Raw genomic sequence first — 27,927 nt, forward strand, 5'->3', positions numbered from 1 at the left:
AGTAGGTGGCAGCAGGTAGCTAATTGTTTTGTAGTTGTCGGGAACATGGTTTGTCATGATCACAATATGCGGAAGGCAGCGTGTAGGTAAAAAGATATATAACACTTAAACCAAAAATAAACAAAAGGTGAGTGCCGCTAAGAAAAGGCATTGAAACTTAGGGAAGGCTATGCAAAACAAAACTACAACTGAACTGGCTGCAAAGTAAACAAAAACAGAATGCTGGACGACAGCAAAGACTTACTGCGTCCACAAAGCAGATCCGAACATGACATGACAATCAACAATGTCCCCACAAAGAAGGATAGCGTCCGCACAACTTAAATATTCTTGATTGCGAAAACAAAGCAGGTGCGGGGAATAGCGTTCAAGGAAGACATGAAACCGCTACAGGAAAATACCAACAAAAGAGGAAAAGCCAACAAAATAGGAGCGCAAGACAAGAACTAAAACACTACACATAGGAAAACACCAAAAACTTCAAAATAAGTCAGGGCGCGATGTGACAGGTGGTGACAGTACACCTACTTTGAGACAAGAGCTATAATGATGCATGCTTGGTTATGGTTTGAATTCATATCCAACAATTGCGAGAACGAATTTCTATTGTCAATATCGGCTACTGAGTTACATTTTTTAAATGTTTTCTGCTGGTGGTGTGCCTCGGGATTTTTTAAAAGAATAAAATGTGCCTTGGATCAGAAAAGGTTGAAAAACACTGAGCTAGGTAACATAAGAACTCCATTACCCAGCATGCCACAGTACTGAAGAGTATGTGCAGTAGCCCCGTTTAGGTTGTTGACATGTAGACATGCCGGCAGCTCGATGTTATTGATGAGCACGCTGTGGAGTAAACTTTAAGAATTCAGCCAACACGCCTCGTCTGCATCTTTTATGATTAGACAAGACAACACATATATTTGTAAGGCCATTTTCAAGATGGGGGGGGGTGTATTGTAGCGTCCCGGAAGAGTTAGTGCTGCAAGGGGTTCTGGGTATTTGTTCTGTTGTGTTTATGTTGTGTTACGGTGCGGATGTTCTCCCGAAATGTGTTTGTCATTCTTGTTTGGTGTGGGTTCACAGTGTGGCGCATATTTGTAACAGTGTTAAAGTTGTTTATACGGCCACCCTCAGTGTGACCGGTATGGCTGCTGACCAAGTATGAATTGCATTCACTTGTGTGTGTGAAAAGCCGTAGATATTATGTGACTGGGCCGGCACGCAAAGGCAGTGCCTTTAAGGCACGCCCCCAATATTGTTGTCTTGGTGGAAATCGGGAGAAATTCGGTAGAATGGTTTCCCCGGGAGATTTTCGGGAGGGGCACTGAAATTCGGGAGTCTCCCGGGAAAATCGGGAGGGTTGGCAAGTATGACTGGGAGACGCAACTGCTCTGTACTTCTCCCTACGTCCGTGTACTACTCCGTACAGCAGCGTTTTAAAAAGTCATACATTTTACTTTTTGAAACCGATACCGATATTACATTTTAAAGCATTTATCGGCCGATAATATCGGCAGTCCGATATTATCGGACGTCTCTAGTTTTAATTGCTGATGCGGGTTTATTGATTTTTAAATGCGCCAGAAAATAACCCGTTTTGTACACTGTTGATGTGTTTCAATGCGAGTAGTGCGTAAATGTGTTCCTGTATAGTATTTCTCCAGCAATGGTCTTGTGGTGACATAAACGATGGTATTTTGAGAGGTAATAATTGAAGTTGGACACCACTGAAGGCCTAGGTGGCAAACGTACTGTACATACTGTATAACCTCCAGCGTCTTCTGGAGTGGACCTTCGTTTTTATTCAGAGTTACACATTTCAGAAAGAAAAGTGGCCTAGTCCACTGCAGAGGACATTGTGTCTTAGGAGGATATACATCCTGTTGATATTGTATATACTGTACATACTCTATATACTTTTGCACTTTAAGATGACGGCAAAATTATCCCCCCTTGCCTTCCCTTTCCACCGTTTTCCTCCTCCATTTCCTCCTGTCGCTAACATGTGGAGCCGTCACCATGGCAACGAGGGGAGGTGACATGTGCAATGGACGGGCAGGGATTGGAGGGTGGGACAGGAGGAGGAGGTACCCCCCCCCCCCACACACACACACACACGCCAGTGCACTTTGTAGTGTCTCTGAATAAAAGCATCTCATTCCTCTCACATCCAAGTGGAGGACTGACGCGGTCTTAGTCCGTCTTCATCCTCATCTTTGTCCCTTATTCCCCCCTGTGCACACGCTGATGCTCGGAGGGAAAGAGAGAATCACCTTTTCTTTTTCCGCCTCTTGCCGGAACGGTTGTGCCGAAAAAAAAGGAGGATGAGGAGAAAGACTCCCGCCTCCCACCTCTTCTGGCGCCAACGCCGTGATGCCGACTCGTATCCGACGCTGCCGCAGTGTGACGGAAACTTATGGTAGGACTTGAGAGATATATTTGACTTTATTACATGTTTGTTACAGCTGGAGTAGATGCTTCTATTACAACAGCAAACGATAAAATAGCCCAAATGTGTCAAACTTGGCTATTTGCAGCTCGAGATGCTGATAAAACTTGATTGAAGTGTGGAATTATATGCAGCCCAAACATGATAGAAGGTGACAGTGGGGTGTTTGCTGCTGAATGAAACATGACAGAAACTGGTCAAAGGTGTGGTATTATTTGCTGCTGAACCATGATAGAAACCGAAGTGTGCTATTATTTCAGGCTGAATGAAACGTGATAGAAGACTGATTGCAGGTGTGGTGTTGTGTGCTGCTGGAACATGGAAGAAAGTGAAGTGTGGCATTATTTGCTGCTACCAATTGAAACACTGATCAAGTGTGGATGAAGTGAATTAATTTTTTTCTGAAACGTGATCAAAAAAATAATAGTCATGGATAGTCCAAAAAAAACAAAAAAAAAAACACGTTATAGAAACTGATAAAGTGTGATATTACTGGCTCCTAAACATGATTGGGATAAAAAACCCATTGAAAGGGTAGTGTTATTTGCTGCTGAAACTTGATATAAACAGTTTAAGTTTTCTTTATTACTTCATTGCCATGATTTTACAAAATAATACTATCTGTTGTTTTTTTAACATATTCCCCTCTCCCTTTTTTTATTTTTTTATTTATTTTATTTATTTATTTTTATTTTTAAGAAATAAACAATAAATCCAGTGAATGTCATATAAGAACAAATATATAGAATGAAATGAAATTTAAAAACCAGAAACCGATTAAAAGTAGTACTAATTGCTGCTAAAATATAATACAATTGGTCAAGCTGATAGTGTAGTATTATTTGCTTCTGAAACAAGCAAGACGTGAAAGTGTCGTATTAATTGGTGCTGAACCATGACCAAAGTTTACTGCTGCTGTTTGGTGAAATGTGAGAGGAACTGAGGGGAAATACGATTGACAAAGTGTTTATTGCTGGAACAAGGTAGAAATGAGAAACGCTATTTGCGGCTGGTAGAAATAGATGGAAATTGGGTGAACATGTTTTTTAATGCTTGTCCAGGGTGTACCCCGCCTTCCGCCCGAATGCAGCTGGGATAGGCTCCAGCAACCCCGAGAGGCACGAGCGGTAGAAAAAAATCGATGGATGTTTTTTTAATGCTGAAATGTCTAGTTTTGATGCTGAGACACGACAGAAGGCAGTTGTTGCTCGCTGCATGCTGAGTGACAACATACAAGTTTGATGGTTACATTTCACTTGTAAGAATCCATTTGGGGTTTATTGTCATGTCCGTGCATTGATGGAGCAAACACATGCAGTACGCAGCATTAGTGACACGCTGGACAAGTGGACGGTTTTCTAGGGGAACATTTACCGGAATCAAACCTCAGGACTTTTAGTCACCTTTCTGTGACCAAACCTGTTATAGGCTAATATGTGCACACAGGCTATATAATACCAATATTATACATTTACTCATACATTATATATTCCACTGCGTGTGTGTTTGTGCATAACATTTTCGTTAAAAAACAAGTATATTAATTTTCCTGTCCAGAAGTCGTGACAGAATACAATGGCCGCCCGCCGCTGTTCACCCTTTGACCTTTTTCACCCCAGCTGAATAAGCCAAAGCCGAGGAAATCCATCTGCCTTTTGTCTAAAAGGGCCCAGATAATACCCCCCCACCCCCCCAAACACACACACACACACACACACTTATATTCAACCTGTCTTACACACACACACACACACACACACACAGAGTAGTAAATGCGTAATACGCTTTTTTAAGTTGATCTTTACATCATATTCAAATTGCTTTAAATAGAAACAATGTTGAATTATTTAACACTTTTTTTAATGTTCAGTCTGAAACGGCACTTTCCTCTAAGGCCGAGCAGGTGAAAGACGTCCGAGCTCGTTAGAGTGGCCAGCCTTCCTCTTGAACAGGCCACGCCCCCTCGCTTGAGCACATTTGATTGACAGTCATTGCAAACGTCTGCAGCAGCTGCAATGCAGGCCCTCGTTTTTGTGTGTTTTTACATTTATTATTCGAGAATAGATAGATTCCCCCCCTGCCCGCCTCTCCATCCTACGTGCACACACACACACACACACGCACGCATACATTTACCACTCTGCCCCCAGAGGTCCCCCCCCTCCCCATGCGACAACTAACAAACTTGATGAAGCTTCTAGCTGCGATTGTTTGACTCAATAGACAAACATGGCGGGCAGGCGTGGTAGAGAGCGAGGGCGAGTCGGAAAACACACACTCACACGCGCACACACACACACACGCGCACACACATTGCCTGGTTGCTCCTTCTGTCGGCTGTTCCACTTCCAGAAAGGTGTGATGACTTACGGGAGTTAGAGTATCGTGCAGCACGACTCCACAGAAGTGAATGTAGTAAAACAAGGAGATGAGTCAGGATGACTTATTTGTCTTTTGAGTGGGCTCCAGTGGGCGCTGATGTTGGGGGGGGGGGCAAGTGATAAATAGCAGTGCAATCAACAGTAATGTTTTACTAATGGCCCCGCCCACTAAACCCTTTTATGCAAATGAAATCAATATATAGTGTGTGTGTTTGTGTATATAAACACACTCATTGTAATACAATGTAATATCAAACATGACCAACATTTCCCTGCAGTTTTTGTCACATTAGAAAGTTTTCCGCACCACCCCCCAACACACACACACACACACACACACACACACACACACACACACACACACACACACACACACACACACACACACAATGTAGCGCACAACTGTAGTCCCCCCGGTGGGTCGTTCTTTTTCAGGTCCTGAATACAGCAGCAATGAATTGAATAAATATCATCTGGGTGGGTGGGGGGTGCGGAGGGATATGGGTCCCTTGCGTGAGCCCCCACCAGAATTCCAGAACAATCTGAAAGCAGGCTAAAGCCTTCCAGGGTTTGACAGGCGGGAAGCGGGGAAGCGGCAGGGCCTGGCGTTCGCTTTCAATGGCGTTGTTTCCACCGACGTCCCCCCCAGCCCCTCCCAAACTCCTATAATCCCTGTGACCTCCACCACTGAGGGAACCCCACCACCACCACCACCAGACTTTCCCTTTTTACCCTCCAATCCGACCTTCCATCTTTCTGTAAGCCGGTGATTCTTACATAGCCCCCCTGGGGGGTGAGGGGGGTAGTAGTAAACCAAACTTGGAAATTGTGTTGAGTTACTGTTATTCTTTTTTTTGTTTGTTTGATAATCAGGTGATTGTATGCAGGATGTATTTACAGTGTATATTTGAGAGCAAGCTTCCAAGTGCAATAGGGGACAAGATGGCGTGAGAGGAATCCTCACCCACTCAATACTTGATCGTTTCTGCTCAGCTACTAGCATTTAGTTGATGCTCGCAGAGGAAGATTGGCGTGTGCATGGCGTCAGTCTATGATTAACGCCATTAATGTCACGTATTCTGTGAAAAGATGTGACAAAGCCCTCAAATAAGTCCATTGATTTCTTCAGGGATCGTTATATTTTTCAAAGGGAGTGGGAGGTCTACTCATTGGCGCTGCAATTTGTAGCTCTTGGTGCTGGTCGTGATTACGCAGCGTGTAATTATGTCGCCTATTGTTAGCGAGCGCATGTCAGGTAAAATGGCGTCTGGCCCATTATGTCGCTCAGTGAGACCCGCTCGCCGCCCCCTCTTGCGGTACCTCGGCGCTCTCGAGGACGACACTTCCTCCAGCCGTACGTCCATTGTGTCGCCTTGAAAAGAAATCTTTCATCTGCGCTTGTTTGCCCGAGGCGCCGCATCTCCAGACTCCCATGATGCTTTGCTGGGCGGGAATCGATGCGTTCTGTGGCGCGGAGGGCCCAGATGGCGGAACAAATGCGCGTGATTAAACTTTGTCTCTGAGACACAACACTTTTGCTCCACTGTGGCGTCAAAACCAGCACCAGAACCAGAACCACACTGACTGCTGCGGGGCGCTTTCACACATTTTGCCTTTTTAATCCAGGAGAATCCAAAGATGACTCCTGACTGGTTCTGATCCAAACTCATCCTATCTGAGGATTTCATCACATCTGCTCATCGGTGTTTTTTGGTTTCAGCTCAAAAATGGTGTTTTATTTTTAATTACACTTTTAGTGAGAACCAGCAACCATTAATACACCAACATAGCCCCATTTTAATATCTTCTTTATCCATATTTAATATTTTTACCGGCCAACAGCACATTCTAAAAAGACAATTGCCCTAAAAAAAAGGCATACTGTTGATGCTATTGTATTGTATTGTATTGTATTGTTTTGAGTCTTTCATACAAAATTAAGTTGATCATGGGGACGGCGTGGCGCGGTTGGGAGAGTGGCCGTGCCAGCAACTTGAGGGTTCCTGGTTTGATCCCCACCTTCTACCAACTTCGTCACGTCCGTTGTGTCCTTGAGCAAGACACTTCACCCTTGCTCCTGATGGGTCGTGGTTAGCGCCTTGCATGGCAGCTCCCGCCATCAGTGTGTGGATGTGTGTGTGAATAGGTAAATGTGGAAATTAGAGATGTCCGATAATATCGCCGATAAATGCTTCAAAATGTAATATCGGAAATTATCGGTATCGGTTTCAAAAAGTAAAATGTATGACTTTTTAAAACGCCGCTGTACGGAGTGGTACACGGACGTAGGGAAAAGTACAGAGCAGTTGCGTCTCCCAGTCATACTTGCCAACCCTCCCGATTTTCCCAAAAGACTCCCGAATTTCAGTGCCCCTCCCGAAAATCTCCCGGGGCAACCAATCTCCCGAATTTCTCCCGATTTCCACCCAGACAACAATATTGGGGGCGTGCCTTAAAGGCACTGCCTTTGCGTGCCGGCCCAGTCACACAATATCTACGGCCTTTCACACACACAAGTGAATGCAAGGCATACTTGGTCAACAGCCATACAGGCTGAGAGTGGCCGTATAAACAACTTTAACACTGTTACAAATATGCTGTGAACCCACACCAAACAAGAATGACAAACACATTTCGGGAGAACGTCCGCACCGTAACACAACATAAACACAACAGAAAAAATACCCAGAACCCTTTGCAGCACTAACTCTTCCGGGACGCTACAATACACACCCCCCGCTAACCCCTAGTCCCCGCCCACCTCAACCTCCTCATGCTCTCTCAGGGAGAGCATGTCCCAAATTCCAAGCTGCTGTTTTGAGGCATGTTAAAAAAAATAATGCACTTTGTGACTTCAATAATAAATATGGCAGTGCCATGTTGGCATTTTTTTTTCCCTAACTTGAGTTGATTTATTTTGGAAAACCTTGTTACATTGTTTAATGCATCCAGCGGGGCATCACAACAAAATTAGGCATAATAATGTGTTAATTCCACGACTGTATATATCGGTATCGGTTGATATCGGAATCGGTAATTAAGAGTTGGACAATATTGGAATATCAGCAAAAAAGCCATTATCGGACATCTTGAGTCTTTTTATACAAAATTAAGTTGATTTTGGAGATGACGTGGCGAGGTTGGGAGAGTGGCCGTGCCAGCAACCTGAGGGTTCCTGGTTCGATCCCCATCTTCTACCAACCTCGTCACGTCCGTTGTGTCCTTGAGCAAGACACTTCACCCTTGCTCCTGATGGGTCGTGGTTAGGGCCTTGCATGGCAGCTGCCGCCATCAGTGTGTGGATGTGTGTGTGAATGGGTAAATGTGGAAATAGTGTCAAAGCGCTTTGAGTACCTTGAAGGTAGAAAAGCGCTATACAAGTATAACTCATTTATCATTTATTTATAAATGTGTTTGTCGTTGTTGTTTAGTGTGGTTTCACTATATGGCACATATTTATGACAGTGTTGGCATTGTTCATACTGCCACCCTTAGTGTGACATGTATGGCTGTTGACTAAGTATGACCTTCATTCTCTCGTGTGCAGTGTGTTCGAAGTCAAGATGGTTATGCCATAATATCATTATTGGGTTCAAAGAAATCTTGGTTAAGTTTTGGTAATTATAGACTATATATTTTGTGACTCTTATGTAAAGCAGACCATAAGTATAACCCATTTACCATTTACAATTATCAAAGTCACCCCAAATACTTTGATTTTGGGCTACACGGCTCAGGTGTTGGAGTGTTTGTCTCCCAACACGAATGTTGCGGGTTCGATCCTCAGTCCCCCTGGGACCATGCCCAAGTATCCTTGAGCAAGTGACTGAAGACCCAGTTCCTCTTGGTGCGTCACCAGAAGGTGAACATGGTAATAGTGTCAAAGCGTTTTTGAATGCATTTAAAAGAAAAACGCTATACTATATAAGTAAATCCATTTATCATTTATGAAAAGTTTTGACTCTGTAGTACATTTATAGGTACTGACAGGTACTACTGGATGCCTACCAAATGACGCAAAATCCAATCAACCATATTTCGATAACTTCTCGAGTATGTGGCGTAGCATCAAGTTGTGGATCCGGCACCCCTCAAGCACTTGGCGGACAAACAGACGTATTCAAAGCAGACTTCCTCTTAGTAATGTTGCGAGTTTTTATGCTAATAAAGTTAAAGTACCAATGATTGTCACACACACACTAGGTGTGGCGAAAGCAAGCATTCTTGAAGGAAAGTGCTCAAAAGTAAGGCTCCTCTTTGCAAAATGCGCTACTGCTTAGCATTAGTGACATTACATGGCAAATTCAACACCTTAAATGTGTTACAATCGAACATCTTGTGTGTAATAAGTACAATACAGTATAAACACTTAACAAAAAACAAGACTGGCACATTCAACTTAATGGCAAAGACTACTTCCCGACTACAGCAACACACCTCTGGCAAACTGAAATGAATGTATACCGTATTTTTCGGAGTATAAGTCGCACCGGCCGAAAATGCATAATAAAGAAGGAAAAAAACATAAATAAGTCGCACTGGAGTATAAGTCGCATTTTTGGGGGAAATGTATTTGATAAAACCCAACACCAAGAATAGACATTTGAAAGGCAATTTAAAATAAATAAAGAATAGTGAACAACAGGCTGAATAAGTGTACGTTATATGAGGCATAAATAACCAACTGAGAACGTGCCTGGTATGTTAACGTAACATATTATGGTAAGAGTCATTCAAATAACTATAACATATAGAACATGCTATACGTTTACCAAACAATCTGTCACTCCTAATCGCTAAATCCCATTAAATCTTATACGTCTAGTCTCTTACGTGAATGAGCTAAATAATATTATTTGATATTTTACGATAATGTGTTAATAATTTCACACATAAGTCGCTCCTGAGTATAAGTCGCACCTCCAGCCAAACTATGAAAAAAAACTGCGATCTATCGTCCGAAAAATACGATACTTGCAAATGATACTCGGAAAAATATTTAACAGCGCACTGTTAAATATTACATAAAATATTGAACATTAAACAAATTAACATTTATTAGCACATGTACAAAAGTAGCAGAAATTGGTACCATTGAGTACTAGTATTGATCCCCAGGTACTCGAAATAGGCACCGTATCGGTTCAAATGTGAAACCTACCCATCCTTGGCCCCAACTAAATCGTCGCTACAATTTTGTGGAACTGATGTTTTTATGTTATCTGTGTAAATAATCTTAATAATACGTGTAAGTATTAAGATTTTAATTCCAAAATATATTCACTTGAAAACCGATTTTGTTTGTTTTAAAACCAATCAGTTTTTCTTCATTTTTGTTGTTGCATTTCTAATCATGTCAGGGTTGCGCAAATATTCCTTTTAACTGCGTAAACAAATAATTTTATGTCGTCATTGTGAAATAAATGCGGATACTGCCTCACATGGCGAAAATGTGTATTGCACGTACATAAATGTGTATTATTAGTATTATATGTTTTATACCAACCTTATCCACTCGGGGTTCCCACATCTGCGGTCCCCTCCAAGGTTTCTCATTGTGCCCATTGGGTTGAGTTTTTTTCTTGCCCTGATGTGGGATCTGAGCCAAGGATGTCGTCGTGGCTTGTGCAGCCCTTTGAGACACTTGCGATTAAGGGCTATATAAATAAACTTTGATTGATTGATTGATTGAAGTGTTTGTGACGGGTACAAGTGTGCTGGACGTCTACTAACAACCAACATGTTCTGGTGTGTGTGCCACAGGGGAACCACATCAACCAGATCCCCACCAAGTACAGCCAGGCTGAGTCCACCAAGTACCTGGTCCTCACAGTGGTGTCCATCCTGTGCATCGTGGGCGTGCTGCTGGCCTCCACCGTGGTCTACTGCCTCCGCCATCGCTCGCACCACAAGCTGAAGGAGAAGCTAACCAACCTGGGCGCAGACACCAGCGGGGATGCCACCGCCACCTATCAGGTAGAAAGGAGCCTCATCTTCAACTTCAAAAACTCAGGAGCCGTGGAGGCCATCGATTGCCCTACATTTTCAGAGATAGGGTACCTAAAGGGGTGGAGCCAGACATAGTGCTGTGTGTTAATTGGTGCAGAGAAGGACCATTTGTGGAACGCAACATAACAATTTTAGATTTCCAAAACCTTCCAATGGACTGAAATGCTTGGTGGAAACGTGTCTTTAGAATTTAGTGTCCGACCTTGCTTCCTGTTTCAGGCTGCTGCAGGTTGTTGTTGTGGTTTAGTGTGTTGGCCCCGCGGCCAATTCCACCCCTCAACACCTCGCCTGCTGTAATTATCCTTTAGCTGGAATAAGGTAAGAGTGTGAAATTTAATTTGCAGAATCCAATATTAAGTGGCGATTTGAGCAGAGAATTGGATTGAGATTTGTGTCGTACCCCCTTGACCTTTTCCCTTCGCCATGTTTTTAAATGAGAGCGTACCCGCGAGCATTGATTTCTTCGAATGAGCCGCTAAGTGCTCGCTCTCGTTGTGCTCCTCCTCCACCACGAAGGAGAGCGTTTCTCACCGAAAAGAAAATGCACATAAAAAACAGCAAACATTTATTTTACTTAACCTGCCTCTCAGACTGCCAGAGATCTTTGAGTGACATCTCACTCGTGTTGACAGGTGCCGTCACGCAAAAGCGCTTCTCCCCGTCTCAGCACTGTCTCTTTTTGTCACCTTCTGCGCGCGCGCGCGTGTGTGTGTGTGTGTGTGAACACAGCAGCAATACACACACGTAAGTACAGTTGTCGTATGCATACAAAATTCTGTTCACGCCACTTTGCCACGAGCTTCCTATCAGCCGTCGCCCCCACAAACCCTCCTCCCCAACCCTCAACTCACAAGCCTGTCAATCAAACCTTTCGCAAACAAACGGCAACATGGGATTGGTCGACGTCGAGGGGGGGGACTGTGATTGACAGGCGACGGCGACGCTCATCAGTCAATCACTCGGCCGTGTCGTCCTTTTACACCGAAACCTCGGACTTGATCATATCTCGTTCTCTTCATCTTCACATGATCGTGATCTGTACTTGCGGTTGTCCACGTTAAGAGGTGGCACTAATTAGGGTGACACTGACACGCCCACCGTTGGCGAGGTCGATGTTCACTTTTCGGGTTCTCTGGCAGGACGCCCATGAGGGCATGCGGGGTCTTTTGGGGGCTTTGGCTGCTTTCATTATTAATGAAAGGAGGTCACGAGGACACGCGAGGGTTAAGAGTCCCGGCTGAGCGCTTCAGCACGTTGCCATGGCAACAGTTGATATTAGTTGTGTCAGTGGATTGTGTCTTTGTTCTAGTCACTAAATGGCTGTGATAGGAATGCTAATTGTGACGGCTCAGTTTAGCGCCTTGACGCAGACGCCGGAGTCATGAAATTAGGAAGATATGCAGTATAAAACTACAACGATATATGACGGTGTAAGAAACTACTAAACAGGCAATGGGAAATTCCAGAAACTGCTAATAATAATGAAACTCAAGGTGTCCATGAAAACAAACACAAGGTTGTAATGCCTGTAAACGATACAAAAAGGTACGGAGCAACAAGGGCAGAAAAAAGTAGCGAACAAAACCTACCCACAACGCGGCGTAAGAAAATTAACAACAAACATATAATATGGTGTGTTTCATTTGTACTGGATGAGAGGTTGGGATTTCAAGAAATCTTAGTCGTATTTCCTACTCAATAGATGACAAGTTCTCACCACCATCGAGTTGGATTTCAAATACGGCTTTTCTGAGTGTAAACAGTATGAAGCTTCTGTAATATCCGTTTGTGGAGGGAGATGTAGCCAGCGCTGCCTGCAGGAGCAAAAATCACCGCCTCTGTCCATGGTGCTGAGGACAGAACACCATCAGACGGGGGCGTGGCAGTGCTGACGGCGAGACACAGCTGGCAGGTGATTAGATTTCACAGGTGGTACGTGTTAATCTGTTGTCTTTAACAGTAAGCGGCCAGGAGCAGGAGGCAGAGAGGATACGGACGTGGCTGAAAAGTCGCGTGCTGCTGGAGAGAGAACTTTATTTAAAACCTTGTTAAAACCTGCACGCTGGGCTCCTGTGCCGTGTCTGACAGACCGCAAGGAAGCAACTTCCACACCGTTATTTGCACTTCTGACTATTTCCGTTCACAATGTATTGTTTACGTATATATGAAGTGAAGTGAAGTGAATTATATTTATATAGCGCTTTTCTCTAGTGACTCAAAGCGCTTTACATAGTGAAAACCCAATATCTAAGTTACATTTAAACCAGTGTGGGTGGCACTGGGAGCAGGTGGGTAAAGTGTCTTGCCCAAGGACACAACGGCAGAGACTAGGATGGCGGAAGCGGGGATCGAACCTGCAACCCTCAGGTTGATGGCACGGCCACTCTACCAACCGAGCTATACCGCCCCATCATCATATCATATGGTAATGTCACTGTAGTGTAAAGGACATTTTTACATGCGGTATGTGCATACTGCATTGCTTCATCCACTGGGTTTGAAGTTTGCAATTTGTCCAGGTTGTTTATATTTAGGTAAGGCAAGTGCAAGAATAGCTTTCATGGATGTGTCCATCTTGATTTCCGACTTTGTTTACTGGAACAATCATAGCTCGACTGTGAAGTCATTCCTAACTTCCAACTTCCAAGGTATATGGAACGCACAATCAAGACTTAGCATGGAACTTCTGGCAACAAGGAGAAACCAAGGGGAACAGTTTGCAGTTTTCCTGGTGTGGACGCAAGGCTTATGTTGTTTATTGACTATTGCGTCCACTTGCCTTGTTGCTCCGCCCCCAATCACCAGACCAGGAAATAAAATAGGAGCTTGTGTGTTTGTGTCCATGACAGATGATCTGATGCTAAGATAACCGCTTCTGCTGTTTCTCAGGACCTGTGTCGACAGCGCATGGCGGTCAAACCTCAGGCTGAGCGCCGCCCCGAGCCCGCCTCCTCCAGGATCAACAGCGTGTCGTCTCAGTTCAGCGATGCCGGCGCGGCCGTCAGTCCATCGGCTCGTAGCAGCCTGTCGTCGTGGAGCGAGGAGCCCGCCCATCCCAACATGGACATCTCCACTGGTCACATGATTTTGGTAAGGGACCATTCATTAACTATTAAAAACCCTTAATGGGCCATAAATTATATGGAGGGTGAGTAAATGTAATCCATATCTGATACTTTTGTCCCAAGTGTAACTGTACAGACAATTTTATCTTAGCCAAATGTCAACATTTTACATTTTAACGTAGATTTGAATGACATTTGGCCTCCTTTGAACTATAAATCAATACTGATAAATTAATAGATAGATGAAGCAGCACAGTCCTGGATGTTAGCCAGTGTTCAATATTTAAGCCTCTCATTGATGCCTTTTATCCAAAATGTGGCCTCACCAGCATTGTAAGACTTCTCTGTCAGATATCGCTGCGAGATCTTCATGCATATGAAAGGCAACCCTCTTCGTCTTCCACCACGTCTTGTATTTCATCTTTCATTACGCCCACCAGTTCTCACCCGCCTCCCCGCTGCAGGAGAGCCTCTCTGGCTTTATGTCAAGCGGCGGCGTAATTACGATGTATATAGCTGCTCTATTCAACCACCCAACACCCTAAAGCCTCGCCCCCTCCCCTCCTGTGCCCTCCACATGCATGCATTACGAAGCCGACGCGTGACATCGTGATGTTTGATGTGCTTGGATGCTAATGAGTTAGCTCAGAGGTTCAGCAGAAGCGTTTGCCGCCATTTGGGTATTGTTGTCCTCGCGCCAATGTTTCATCTCACAAGATGGCGAAATAAATGGAAGTGTGTAGAGGTTTATATAAGACTGTTTGTCATGTGACCCAAAATAGCATCTCATTTCCAAAAGCTTTTTTTGTTTTTTTTAACCAATGCTCATTTTAAATCAATGTCCATCCATTTTCTACCGCTTAATCCCTTCGGGGTCGCGGGGGGCGCTGGAGCCTATCTCAGCTACAATCGGGCGGAAGGCGAGGTACACCCTGGACAAGGCGCCACCTTATCACAGGGCCAACAGACAGACAACATTCACACTCACATTCACACACTAGGGCCAATTTAGTGTTGCCATATGTGACAATCATAATCCTTTAATTAGGTTTAAAAAATTACAATTGTTACAGTTGTTTTTTAAAAATGTCTTCAATTAATTAGTGAAAAACAAGCTAGGGGAATATTGCTCATAGGCGTTTAGCCTTAAAGGGGAACTGTACTTTCTATGCATTCGAACTAGTAAATAAATGCGAACAAAAGTCTGCTTACAATGGAGCATATGGGGGTCGCTCTATTCTGCGTATAAAACGCTTAAAAACATCCAAACACCTCAATTAAGGTTTGATATACATGATGTATGTATACAGTATATGTAATGTAGTAACTAGGGATGTCGGCCGATAAATGCTTTAAAATGTAATATCGGAAATAATCGGTATCGGTTTCAAAATTATCGGTATCGGTTTCAAAAAGTAAAATGTATGACTTTTTAAAACACCGCTGTGTACACGGACGTAGGGAGAAGTACAGAGCGCCAATAAACCTTAAAGGCACTGCCTTTGGGTGCCGGCCCAATCACATAATATCTACGGCTTTTCACACACACACACACACACGTGAATGCAAAGCATACTTGGTCAACAGCCATACAGGTCACACTGAGGGTGGCCATATAAACAACTTTAACACGGTTACAAATATGCGCCACACTGTGAACCCACACCAAACAAGAATGACAAACACATTTCGGTAGAACATCCGCACCGTAACACAACATAAACACAACAGAACCCCCCCCTCTCAACAACCCCAACCCCGCCCGCCTCAACCTCCTCATGCTCTCTCAAGGAGAGCATGTCCCAAATTCCAAGCTGCTGTTTTGAGGCATGTTAAAAAAATAATGCACTTTGTGACTTCAATAATAAATATGGCACTGCCATGTTGGCATTTTTTTCCATAACTTGAGTTGATTTATTTTGGAAAACCTTGTTACATTGTTTAATGCATCCAGCGGGGCATCACAACAAAATTAGGCATAATAATGTGTTAATTCCACGACTGTATATATCGGTATGGGTTGGTATCGGAATCGGTAATTAAGAGTTGGACAATATCGGAATATCGCCAAAAAAGCCATTATCGGACATCTCTAGTAGTAACAGGCACATTCATAACAACATGTAGTATTTACGCATTTTGCTCGTTTTAAGAATACGGCGGCACATTAATTTATCAAACGCAATCACTAATTATTACTCACTTCATGAGAGCCAACAAAAATAATAAAATATCACTTAATGTACAATAATTGCTGTCATTGGGATGCCGACTGCTAGGATGTTGATATATTTCCGTTTAGATGAAGAATGACTCATAATTGTAGTAGAAAAAATGGAAGTGGAACAAAGCGTCTTTTAGGGTGTTTTTCGTCATTCCCGGGTATAAATTGGCTGTCAAAGTTGACCAACTTCTCGGTTAATGTCCACATCATTTTACTATCAGCGTGAGAGACATGATTTATCATTTTGAATGAACTTTCACAGACTTGTTAACACAGGAGCGTAGCTGGGTTTGTAGAGCGGCCGTAGTAGCAACTTGAGGGTTCCAGGTTTGAGTCCGAGTAACTGCCGTTGTGCAAGACACTTTATCCACCACTCCCAGTGCCACCCACACTGGTTTCAATGTGGCTTTTAAGGTAGTAGTAGTTTATAGTTGAGTCTTTATTTGAAGGCACAATGCACAGAAACATTAAGCTCAAAGACAGATATGTTCTGTACCAGATTATAGCCAAATAGCTCATTTCCATCTGCAGTCCCTGGTTACCTTAAATTAAAGGGATACAAATATCATGCAATAAAATTATAACAATAAAATCATACTATAGCATGTAATCAAATTAAGAAAAGTCATAAAATGCCCTTTCATTGACACATACTTAATATACAATAAAACCACACCTAATCTACATAATCAGGTGTAGATAATGGGTTTCACTGTGTAAAGCGCTTTGAGTCTCCAGAGAAAAAGCACTATATAAATATAATTCAGCAGCCTAAAGTTGCTTCTCTCTGATCAATGAGACGCTAAATGAAGGTCCTTAACGTTAGCGCTTATAATAACAATATTGCTAAAACTTTGTGAATATTCAGGTCACAAAATGTAAATGGTGTATTGTTGGCGCTTTTTGGATGGTTATTTGTTGGGGTTTATATTCGGAAAAGACGCAATTGACGCAGTGACGTAAGGGCTCCCATTCACTGCATTGTAAGGGGACTTTTATTTACGTGTATTTACGATTTAGAATGCATTAAAAAACATGTGTGTTCTTGTCTCTCAGAAGGATTGTGAATTATAGGCAAAATACCAAAAAATGCAGTTCCCCTTTAAATTTTCTATAGAAAGCATGAATAGCAAAAATGCTTATAAGACACTCAGTAAATGTCACCGTTTGAATGATTTTCCAGGAATATAATGCTCTTTGTTCAGTTTCAAAACATGTCCAGAATAACTTTGACATGAACAATATAACATATTTATAACATTGTTCGCATTGGTTAGTAGTATTTTAATGTCTTCACTGTTCTGGTGGTTTCAGCACCACGGGCAGCTCCGCCAGGCGTACGTTGTGTCCAGACGGTGCATGCGTCCTCCCACGCGGGGAACACTCCACAGTGGAGTAGACGTTACATAAGCAGTGTCACCTCTTCACTTTGAAAGCGCTCACGCTGCATGCTATCATTTGGAGCTTTTTTTAAAGGTCAAACTTGCTCTCGCTGCCCACAGAGGAGCACGCCAAGCTAAAAACATCAAAGAGATGAGCCAGAAACCTGTATGCCATTAAAGCCGCCCACCACTCCTCGTTTTGTTCTCCGGCTTTCGTTCCTCTCAGTTCTTTTTTATCCTGCCAGCAAGAAAACACCTTCTCGAACATCGTGTGTCCCTTTGGGCTCTTTTACCTGCCAATACAACATTTCAATTATTAAAAACAGACAATGAAGTGGATGTCCAGCAAGACTTGGAAGTACGGAATGTCTTTGAAAGCACCACCAGGCACTCATCAGGTGTAATGTCCTCACACCAATGAAAAATGATGGTATTTATTTTGGTGGCACGTCATCAACATCATAACACTGAGGATATAATTGCGTGAAATGATTTGCACATCCAAAATTTGTACGAAAATAGCAAATGCAAGCACCAGTTCTGCACTGGTAATGCGTATAAATCATGTTGAGGGTTCATTATCCCACATAAGAAAAAAGTTTTCCCTTGAAAAATGAAGGAGGATAAAGAAGATATTTATTCATAGGAAATGAGAAATAATGTTAATCTTTTTTCCAAAATGGTCTCCTCATAAAACTCAACTTAGAAATGCTGTTACTCATTCTCTTTGTGCTCCTCATTTTATATCATCAGTTCCTCACCGACAACACTGAATTTAACTGTTTTCTCTTTCGTGCCAGACTACAAGGGAAGTAATTTATTGATACCATGTTCTTTTATTAAACCAACTACTCTTATTTTATTCACTTATTTCTGTCCACATGATCATGTTTACAAATTATCATCTGCGCTCTATGGCAGGCGGTGTAGGGATCATATTCATCGGTTCATATAATGACTTTAAGGATTATTTTTAGTGTTTCTGCATGTGGCTTTCTGTTACTAAAGTTTGTGAAATGTTAATGTGGAGGAGCGATTGCATACATTTACTGATTTTATCGAGACTGTGGATTAGTAAATCCTACTGTGGCTTTCTGTTACTAAAGTCTGAAATGTTACTGTGGATTAGCAATCACATTCATATAATGATTTTATTTTGACTGGATTATTTTGAATCCTCTTACTATAAAGTTTGTGAATTGTTACTGTGGAGGATCGATCATCTAATGATTTTGTTTTCACTTTGTGAATTATTTTGAGTCTTTCTGTTACTAAGGTTTGTTACATGTTCCTTTGGAGTTGCGATCACATTCATTAACTGACATTATTTTGACTTTCTGGATTATTTTGAGTCTTTCTGAGGTTCTCTGTAACTAAGGTTTGTAAAATGTTCATTCATTTAATAAATGTGTTTTAATTTATTTGGGTGTACCCTGCCTTCCGCCCGATTGTAGCTGAGATAGGCTCCAGCGCCCCCCGCGACCCCAAAGGGAATAAGCGGTAGAAAATGGATGGATGGATTATTTTAAATCTTTCTGTGGCTTACTGTTACTGAAATTAATAAAATGTTACTGTGGAGGAGCGTTTACATTCAGTTATTAATTTTATTTTGACTGTGGATTATTTTGAGTCCTTCTGTGGTTTACTGTTACTAAAGTTTGTGAAATGTTACTGTGGAGGAGCGATCACATTCAGTTATTTTATTTTGACTGTGGATTATTTTGAGTTTTTCTGTTAAGATTTGTTAAATGTTACTGTGGAGGAGCAATCACATACATTTACGAATTTCATTTTGACTGTGGATTAAGTTGGGTCTTTCTGTTGCCAAGGTTTGTTCAATGTTGCTTTGGGGGAGCGATCACAGTCATTTACTGACATTATTTTGACTTTGTGAATTGTTTTGAGTCTTGTCTGTGGCTTTCTGTTACTAAAGTTAGTGAAATGTTACTGTGGAGGAGCGATCACAGTAATTGAATGATTATATTTTGACTATAGGTTATTTTGAGTCTTTCTGGGGCTCACTGTTACTAAGGTTTGTGAAATCTTACTGTAGCGGAGCGTTCATTCATTTAATGAATTTGTTTGAACTTTTTGGATTATTTTGAGTCTTTCTGTGGCTTACTGTTATTAAAGTTAATGAAATGTTACTGTGGAGGAGCGATCACATTCAGTTATTAATTTTATTTTGACTGGATTATTTTGAGTCTTTCTGTTATTAAGGTTTGTTAAATGTTACTGTGGAGGAGCAATCCCATACATTTAATAATTTCATTTTCACTGTGGATTAATTTGGGTCTTTCTGTTACCAAGGTTTGTTCAATGTTACTTAGGAGGAGGGATCACAGTCATTTACTGACAATATTGTGACTTTGTGGATTATTTTGAGTCTGTCTGTGGCTTTCTGTTACTAAAGTTAGTGAAATGTGACTGTGGAGGAGCAATCCCATACATTTAATAATTTAATTTTCACTGTGGATTAATTTGGGTCTTTCTGTTACCAAGGTTTGTTCAATGTTACTTAGGAGGAGGGATCACAGTCATTTACTGACAATATTGTGACTTTGTGGATTATTTTGAGTCTGTCTGTGGCTTTCTGTTACTAAAGTTAGTGAAATGTGACTGTGGAGGAGCGATCACATTAATTTAATGATTATATTTTGACTGTAGGTTATTTTGAGTCTTTCCAGGGCTCTCTGTTACTAAGGTTTATTAAATGTTACTTTAGAGGAGCGATCACATTCATTTACTGACATTATTTACACTTTGTGGATTATTTTGAGTCTTTCTGTTACTAAAAAGTTATGAAATGTTACTGCGGAGGAGTGATTGCACTGCAGTCTCAAGGGCAGTGCGCTTTTATCCTCAGTTTCTTATTTGGTGAGGGATCAAAATATTGTCTTGTAGTTCTTCACTTTAAATGCAATTTTTTTCTGTCGACATCATCTTTGCTGTCTCTATGCTTTGCTCATGTTGTTCCTCAAGAGCTGAAGTTGGTCTGATAAATAAAACTAAAAAATAATGTGACTGCGACAAAGCCGAAGCTCCCACCTCACTGATGCTCCTACAAGAAAAAAAAAAAAAAGAGAAACCTCCTTTTTCCAAGCAGACTACTTCCATGTCGTCATCTATTCGTTGCTTTTAATTTGCGTGGAAGCAGCTTTCAGCATCTTATCTATGTTAATGTATTAAGGGGTCCCATGTGACTCCGCCACCCTCCCCCACATCCTCTCCGCCTGTGTTTTAAGAGGATTAGTGGACTCTCTATAAAGCACATTATCTTGTCCTTTGTTGCAGGCCAAGCAAGTGTTAGAGATTATACTCCATCCAGATTAGCTGCCACTTTGTTTGTGCTTCTCCGCCGTGCGTTCAGCTGGGACGCGATCTGTCACGCTCACGGGTCGCCGGGTCAAGTACACGCACCCCCATTCCCCCATCCGATTCAGAGACACACCTCAGTTTTCGTATGCCCCACCTGTTTGGTTTGGTTTCATTTTAACCAAATCTTTGTCCTGGTTTTTGTACATCGTTTTAGCTATGGTACGTATCGTAATATTGCACATAACAAACTAAATCAAACTAGTCCTCAAACAAAAATGACTCAGTTTCTGTACTTTTGTGACGGCAAGATAAACCGGCATAGGGCCATTGAAAGTTGTGAGTGCCAGCACTTTGATAAAGAAGGTGAGAAACACTATTGAATTCAAGACACAACTCATAGAAAAGTACAAAGATGGTGTCCTCTATCTACCCTCTCCTCTCTTCCTCCATCTCCACTCATTGCTGTCTTCAATAAAGGTGAAAGTCATGTTACATTTTTATAGTTTCATTCATCTTTTATATTTATTTCAAATGGTTTTATGCCTGTAAAACTATAATTATTCTTTATAGAATGTGTTTTTTGTTGGAACTGTGTAATCGTATTTATATTAAATAATAATAATGATAAATGGGTTGTACTTGTATAGCGCTTTTCTACCTTCAAGGTACTCAAAGCGCTTTGACACTACTTCCACATTTACCCATTCACACACACATTCACACACTGATGGAGGGAGCTGCCATGCAAGGCGCTAACCAGCACCCATCAGGAGCAAGGGTGAAGTGTCTTGCTCAGGACACAACGGACATAACGAGGTCGGTACTAGGTGGGGATTGAACCAGGGACCCTCGGGTCGCGCACGGCCATTCTTCCACTGCGCCACGCCGCCCCCTATACTATGGGAAGAATTTCTTTGGTTTCCGTCTGATTTTGGTTTTGTTGGACCTTTTAAAAACGGATGACTAACCAACGGTTACCACTTTAACTTAGCCGTACTTAACACGCTGAAGGTAGAATTATGAGGTGAGCCAGGGTCAAAGTTCAAAGGGGTTCATGTTTTCTTCCATGGAGCCACAATAGCGTCTTATTGCACTTTATTGCGCCTTATTGCAGACATAAGCCCCTCCCCCCGCTCCCAGCTGTAAAGGGGATTATTCACTGTTTGGACGACACATGGCGATCTCAGCACCTCCTGATTGGATTGCTGTAATCCCTTTAGACTGCCACAAAACCATATTACTCTGGCATTAGAGCGGGGGTGGGTGGCTTTCGCGGTGTTGTGGGGTTGTTGAGTGATGTTGCGAGTAAAAAAAAAAGTTAGATATGTTAGACAATAGGCCCAATTTAATGGTCTGTAATAACCACCGAGACAACAGAAAGTAGTTTTATATGACGTAAAAACAATATACAACTGACTTGGTGCTTTCAGTACATAATGCCAGCTTGCCAGGTGCTCGCATGCTCACTGTTGGCGTGTTAGCATTTTTGCCATTATCATTTCAGACCTTGATTTAAATGACATGTAACAAAACAATAACAGTGCAATACTTTTTCATAACATGATCACTACTGCCTAGTTTCTCTTGTTATATTTTTATTCTCATTGTTGCTTTTTATTTTTATTCTTATTGTAATATTTTTCTATTTTGTTTCCATTTATACTCCCATTATTTACTTTTTACTTTTTAAATTCGATCTCAATTCTGTACGCTGCTGCTGAAATTTTAATTTTCCTGAGAGAACTCTCCTGAAGGAATCAATAAAGTACTATCTATCTATCCATGTGAATAGTACAGCAAATTTGCCAAAGCACTTCCATTACCTAGTGTCATCTTGTGAGGTGCTAACATGCTAACGACTGTATGAGCATTTTATGCTATAATTTTCATGTTCAGTTTCAAGACATGTGCATACATGGCTGATATGTTAAAATTACAGTAGAATTGCCATAGCACTTACGTTCTCTAGTGCCGTTTTGCGTGGTGTTAACATGCTCACTGTTAGTATGTTGACATTTTTTGTTATTATTTTCATGTTGAATTTCAGACATTTACATTGTGTAAAAATCCCAATAGAACGCCTCCAGCACTTTTGGTAGCCAGTGGCATCTTATGCAAGTGTCCAAAATGTTTTTTTCTATCTGTTGCATTCAGTGGAAAAAGTTTAAGGTGCAATGGTGGATTTTTTGCTGCAGGAATACTCAACGTGATTGTATTTTATTTACAACTATTTAGAAATAAATAAATAAAATATGATCACTTTTACAACTATTTAGTCTTCACCTAAACTGCTACCTTATCGTGGTAGAGGAGTTTAACTGTACCAATGATCCTCAGAGCTATGTTGTTGGGGGGTTTCTATGCCCCCTGGTAGGGTCTCCCATGACAAACAGGTCCTAGGTGAGGGACCAGACAAAGAGCAGCTAGAAAACTTCTATAAAAAGTCAAAACCAAGGACCCAGATTTCCCTAGTCCGGACGTGTGTCATCGGGGCTACCCTCTGAAGCCAGGCCTGGAGGTGGGACTCAATGGCGAGCACCAAGTGGCCAGGCCTGTCCCCACGGGGTGCGGCCGTACACAGCCCGAAAGGCAACATGAGTTCCCCCTCCAATGGGCTCACCACTCATTGGAGGTGGCATAGAGGTCGGGTGCAATGCGGGCTGGGGGGCAGCTGAAGACAGGGCCCTTGGCGGTCCAATCTTCGGCTACATACGGTAGCTCTTGGGAAGTGGAACGTCACCTCGCTTGTAAGGGAAGGAACCTGAGCTGGTGCACGAGGTGGAGAAGTTCCAGCTGGATCTTGTTTGACTCACTTTTAACGTACAGCAAGTTCTCTGGAACCAGTCTTCTCGAGAGGGGCTGGACTTTCTTCCACTATGGCTTTGCAAGCAGTGAGAGGCCATGGGCTGGGGTGGCAATACCTGTTGCCCCGTTTTTTAGAGCCTGTACGTTGGAGTTGAACCCGGTAGACGAAAGAGTAGCTTCCCTCCACTTCCGGGTGTGGGAACACGTCCTTAATGTTTGTGCTTACGCACCAAACAGTAGTTCAGAGCACCTTACCTTTTTGGATTCATTGGAGGGGGTACTGGAGAGTGGTCTCCCAGGTCATTTCCTTGTTCTGCTGGGGGATTTCAACGCTCACATTTGCAATAACAGTAAAACCTGGAGAGGCATTATTGGTAGAAACGTCCGCCCAGATCTAAATCCGAGTGGTGTTTTGTTATTGGACTTTTGTGCTTGTGACAGATTATCCATAACGAACACCATGTTCAAACATAAGGGTGTCCATATGTGCACTTGGCACCAGGACACCTTAGGCTGCAGTTTGATGATCGACTTTGTGGTTGTGTCATCAAATTTGCTGTTTCATGATTTGGACACTCGGGTGAAGAGAGGGGCGGAGCTTTCTACTTATCACCACCTGATGGTGAGTTGGCACCGATGGTGGGGGAGAATGCAAATGCATTGTGAGGGTCTGCTGGAAACGTCTAGCAGAGTCTCTCGTCAGAGAGAGTTTCAATTCCGACCTCTGGAGAACTTTGAACATGTCACAAGGGACCCAGTCCCAGTGGACCATGTTCCGTGCTCTGCTGGAGCTGTGACCGCAAGGTGGTTAGAATCGTGGCGGTAATCCCAGAACCTGCTGTGAGGGTTGCTGTCAAGATGAAGAAGGAGTGCTATCAGGTTCTTTTGGCTCGTTGGACTCCGGAGGCAGCGGACAGGTACAGACAGGCCAAGCGGTGTGCAGCTTCAGCAGTCGCAAAGACAAAAACTCTTGACATGGAGGAGTTCAGGTAAGCCATGAAAAACGACTTCTGGACATCTTCGAAGCGATTCTGGACCACCGTCCGGCACCTCAGGAGGGGTGAGCAGTGTACTGTCAACAACCTGTATGGTGGGGATAGTGTGCTGCTGACTTCAACTAAGTATGTTGTGGATCGGTGGAGGGAATACTTGGAAGACCTCCTCAATCCCACCTACACGTTTTCCTATGAGGAAGTAGTGCCTCGAGGATCTGTGGTGGACTTTCCTATTTCTGGGGCTGATGTTACTGAGGTAGTTAAAAAGCGACTTGGTAGCAGGGCCCCAGGGGGGATGAGATCCGCCCAGAGTTCCTTAAGGCTCCGGTTGTTTCGGGGCTGTCTTGGTTGCCAAGACTCTGCAACATTGTGTGGACATTGGGGGAAGTGCCTCTGATTCCCTGTATGATCGGTGTCAGAGCTTGGTCCGCATTGGCGGCAGTAAGTCGGACCCGTTTCCAGTGAAGGTTGAAACCCCGCCAGGGCTGCCCTTTGTCACCGATTCTGTTCATAACTTTTATGGACAGATAGACTTATGCACAGTCAGGGTGTTGAGGGAATCCAGTTTTTTGGCTGCAGGATTAGGTCTCTGCTTTTTGCAGATGATGTGGCACTACTGGCTTCATCCGGCCAAGATCTTCAGCCCTCACTGGATCGGTTGGCAGCCAGGTGTGAAGTGACTGGGATGAGAATCAGCACCTCAAAGTCCGAGTCCATGGTTCTCACCTGGAAAAGGGTGGAGTGCCATCTTTGGGTTGGAAAGGAGATCTTGCCCCAAGTGGAGTAGTTCAAGTACCTCAGAGTCTTGTTCCCGAGTGAGGAAAGAGTGGATCGTGAGATCAGCAGGCAGATCAGTGCAGCATCTGCAGTGATGCGGACCCTGTATCGATCTGTCGTGGTGGAAAAAGGAGCTAAGCGGGAAAGCAAATCTCTCAATTTACCAGACGATCTACGTTTCTATCCTCACCTATGGTAATGAGCTTTGGGTTATGACCAAAAAGACATGATCCCGGGTACAAGCAGCTGAAATGAGTTTCCTCTGTCCGGTGGAGGGGCTCTCTCTTAGAGACAGGGTGAGAAGCTCTGTCATTTGGGAGGAGCTCAGAGTAAAGCCACTGCTCCTCCACGTTGAGAGGAGCCACCTGAGTTTTAGGGCACTTTGGCCGTAAGAGGCCACGGAGAAGACCCAGGACACATTGGGGGGACTATGTCTCCCAGCTGGCCTTGGAGCGCCTTGGGATCCCACAAGAGGAGCTGGACGAAGTGGCTGTGGAGAGGGAAGTCTGGGCTTCTCTGCTTAGGCTGCTGCCCCCGCGACCCGACCTCGGATAAGCGAAAATAAAATGGATTGATGGATTTAGTCCTGAAATATCCTGTTTTTAAATCAACTCAATCCCTTGTTTGAGGATCATTCTACTTGTAATTAATTATATTTCTTACTGCCTCTGAATAATTAACTGCAGACATTAGCATAATTCCAGCAGCTCGTTTGTTTGATATTTGCGTGCATGCTGACAAACTCATCAGACTGCAGCTGCATTGTCATCAATACTGGATCTATGCTAGTGGCTTCTGATTGGTTGTTTCCCTCCAACAGCAAAGTTCTAGTATTCTGAGGAAATGTCACATGACTTCCTGTCTGCTCTGTATCTTTCAGTCCTACATGGAGGATCACCTGAAGAACAAGGACCGACTAGAGAAGGAGTGGGAGGCGTTGTGTGCCTACCAGGCAGAACCCAACACTAGCACCATGGGCCTGAAGGACGGCAACGCCAAGAAGAACCGCTCTGCTGCTGTGGTTGCTTGTAAGACGACTCTTATGTCCTACAGTCCTGAGAAGGTGATGTAGTGGCTGAGGTGTCGCTGTAACATGACTAGATCATCATCGTACATTAGGTGATACGTCACAGCAGCAGAAACCTGCAGAGGCTTCTGTTAAAGCTCTCCTGCACAGACCTCATCAATGATTCATAACACACGTCTGCAGAAATAAGAAATAAGTCCATTTTGAAAGTTCTGTCCCGTTGTGTCCAGCGGGCTTAATGAAAGCGGCTTGTCAGCAGTTCATCAGGATTCATTTCTACTTCTTATTATAAAAGCGCTGTGGGCTTTGCGGGTAAAATGTCAGAACCGTTTGGCTGGGATCACACAAGACCTCAGAAAGGCCACCAGCGAGACAAATTAAAAATCTTCCTAACCCACAGGTGTCCAAACATTTTCTTCAAGCGCCACATACTGAAAAGTGAAAGGACATTCTGTTGTTTTATTTGTGTAAACACAATAAAAGCAATCCAACTTAGACTGAAAAAAAATACCTCAGGGTTTGTGTCATATAGTATGTGACAAATTGTAGTATTAGTATCTGCTTTATTACATGTTTGCTGTTAAAATGTATGTTTGGAATATGCTAATTCCAAGAAGCAAACATGAACCGTACAAGTTTAACATCACATGATGACTGAGCAAGTCTGCCTCAGGAAATGTCCATATATGGAGAGCAAGGTTGTTCGCATTGGGCGGGGTAAATACAGCAGTAACTTAATTGGTTCTGTGACGGAGATCTCAACTCACAACACTTGCTTTCTATTGAGATTAGAGATGTCCGATAATATCGGACTGCCGATATAATCGGCCGATAAATGCTTTGAACTGTAATATCGGAAATTATCGGTATCTGTTTCAAAAAGTAAAATGTATGACTTTTTAGAACGCCGCTGTACGGAGTGGTACACGGACATAGGGAGAAGTACAGAGCGCCAATAAACCTTAAAGGCACTGCCTTTGCGTGCCGGCCCAATCACATAATATCTACGGCTTTTCACACACACAAGTGAATGCAATTCATACTTTGTCAACAGCCATACAGGTCACACTGAGGGTGGCCGTATAAACAACTTTAACACTGTTACAAATATGCGCCACACTGTGAACCCACACCAAACAAGAATGACAAACACATTTCGGGAGAACATCCGCACCGTAACACACAACATGACAAATACCCAGAACCCCTTGCAGCACAAAGTCTTCCGGGACAGTACAATATACACCCCCCGCTACCCCCCCTCCACACCTCAACCCCCCCACAATATCGGCAAAAAAGCCATTATCGGACATCTCTAATTGAGATTAATTAAAATAAATTTAATTGGTGCTTTCCCCCACCTCCCCATTTTAACATGTAACATGCCATTTAAAAAGAGTAACAAACTTTTAGATTGGAAAATTGTATAAAAACATTACAATATTACTAACAACTACAGTAGTTTAATGAAGTAATGTAATAACAATGTTCATCA

General features: G+C 42.9%; 1 protein-coding gene across 1 annotated transcript in view; it reads left to right on the forward strand.

Annotated features, from left to right (window-relative positions):
• Positions 1-27,927, forward strand: part of LOC133618588 (receptor-type tyrosine-protein phosphatase N2-like) — a 162,649-nt gene that overhangs the window by 107,357 nt on the left and 27,365 nt on the right. Inside the window, exons 13-15 of the mRNA XM_061979092.1 lie at positions 10,594-10,806; positions 13,729-13,929; positions 26,286-26,433. Coding sequence (XP_061835076.1) covers positions 10,594-10,806; positions 13,729-13,929; positions 26,286-26,433 — 562 coding nt within the window. The remainder of the gene's footprint in view (positions 1-10,593; positions 10,807-13,728; positions 13,930-26,285; positions 26,434-27,927) is intronic.

Source organism: Nerophis lumbriciformis, linkage group LG19 (genome assembly GCF_033978685.3).
Source record: "Nerophis lumbriciformis linkage group LG19, RoL_Nlum_v2.1, whole genome shotgun sequence".
In the NCBI taxonomy this organism is placed as follows: Eukaryota; Metazoa; Chordata; class Actinopteri; order Syngnathiformes; family Syngnathidae; genus Nerophis; species Nerophis lumbriciformis.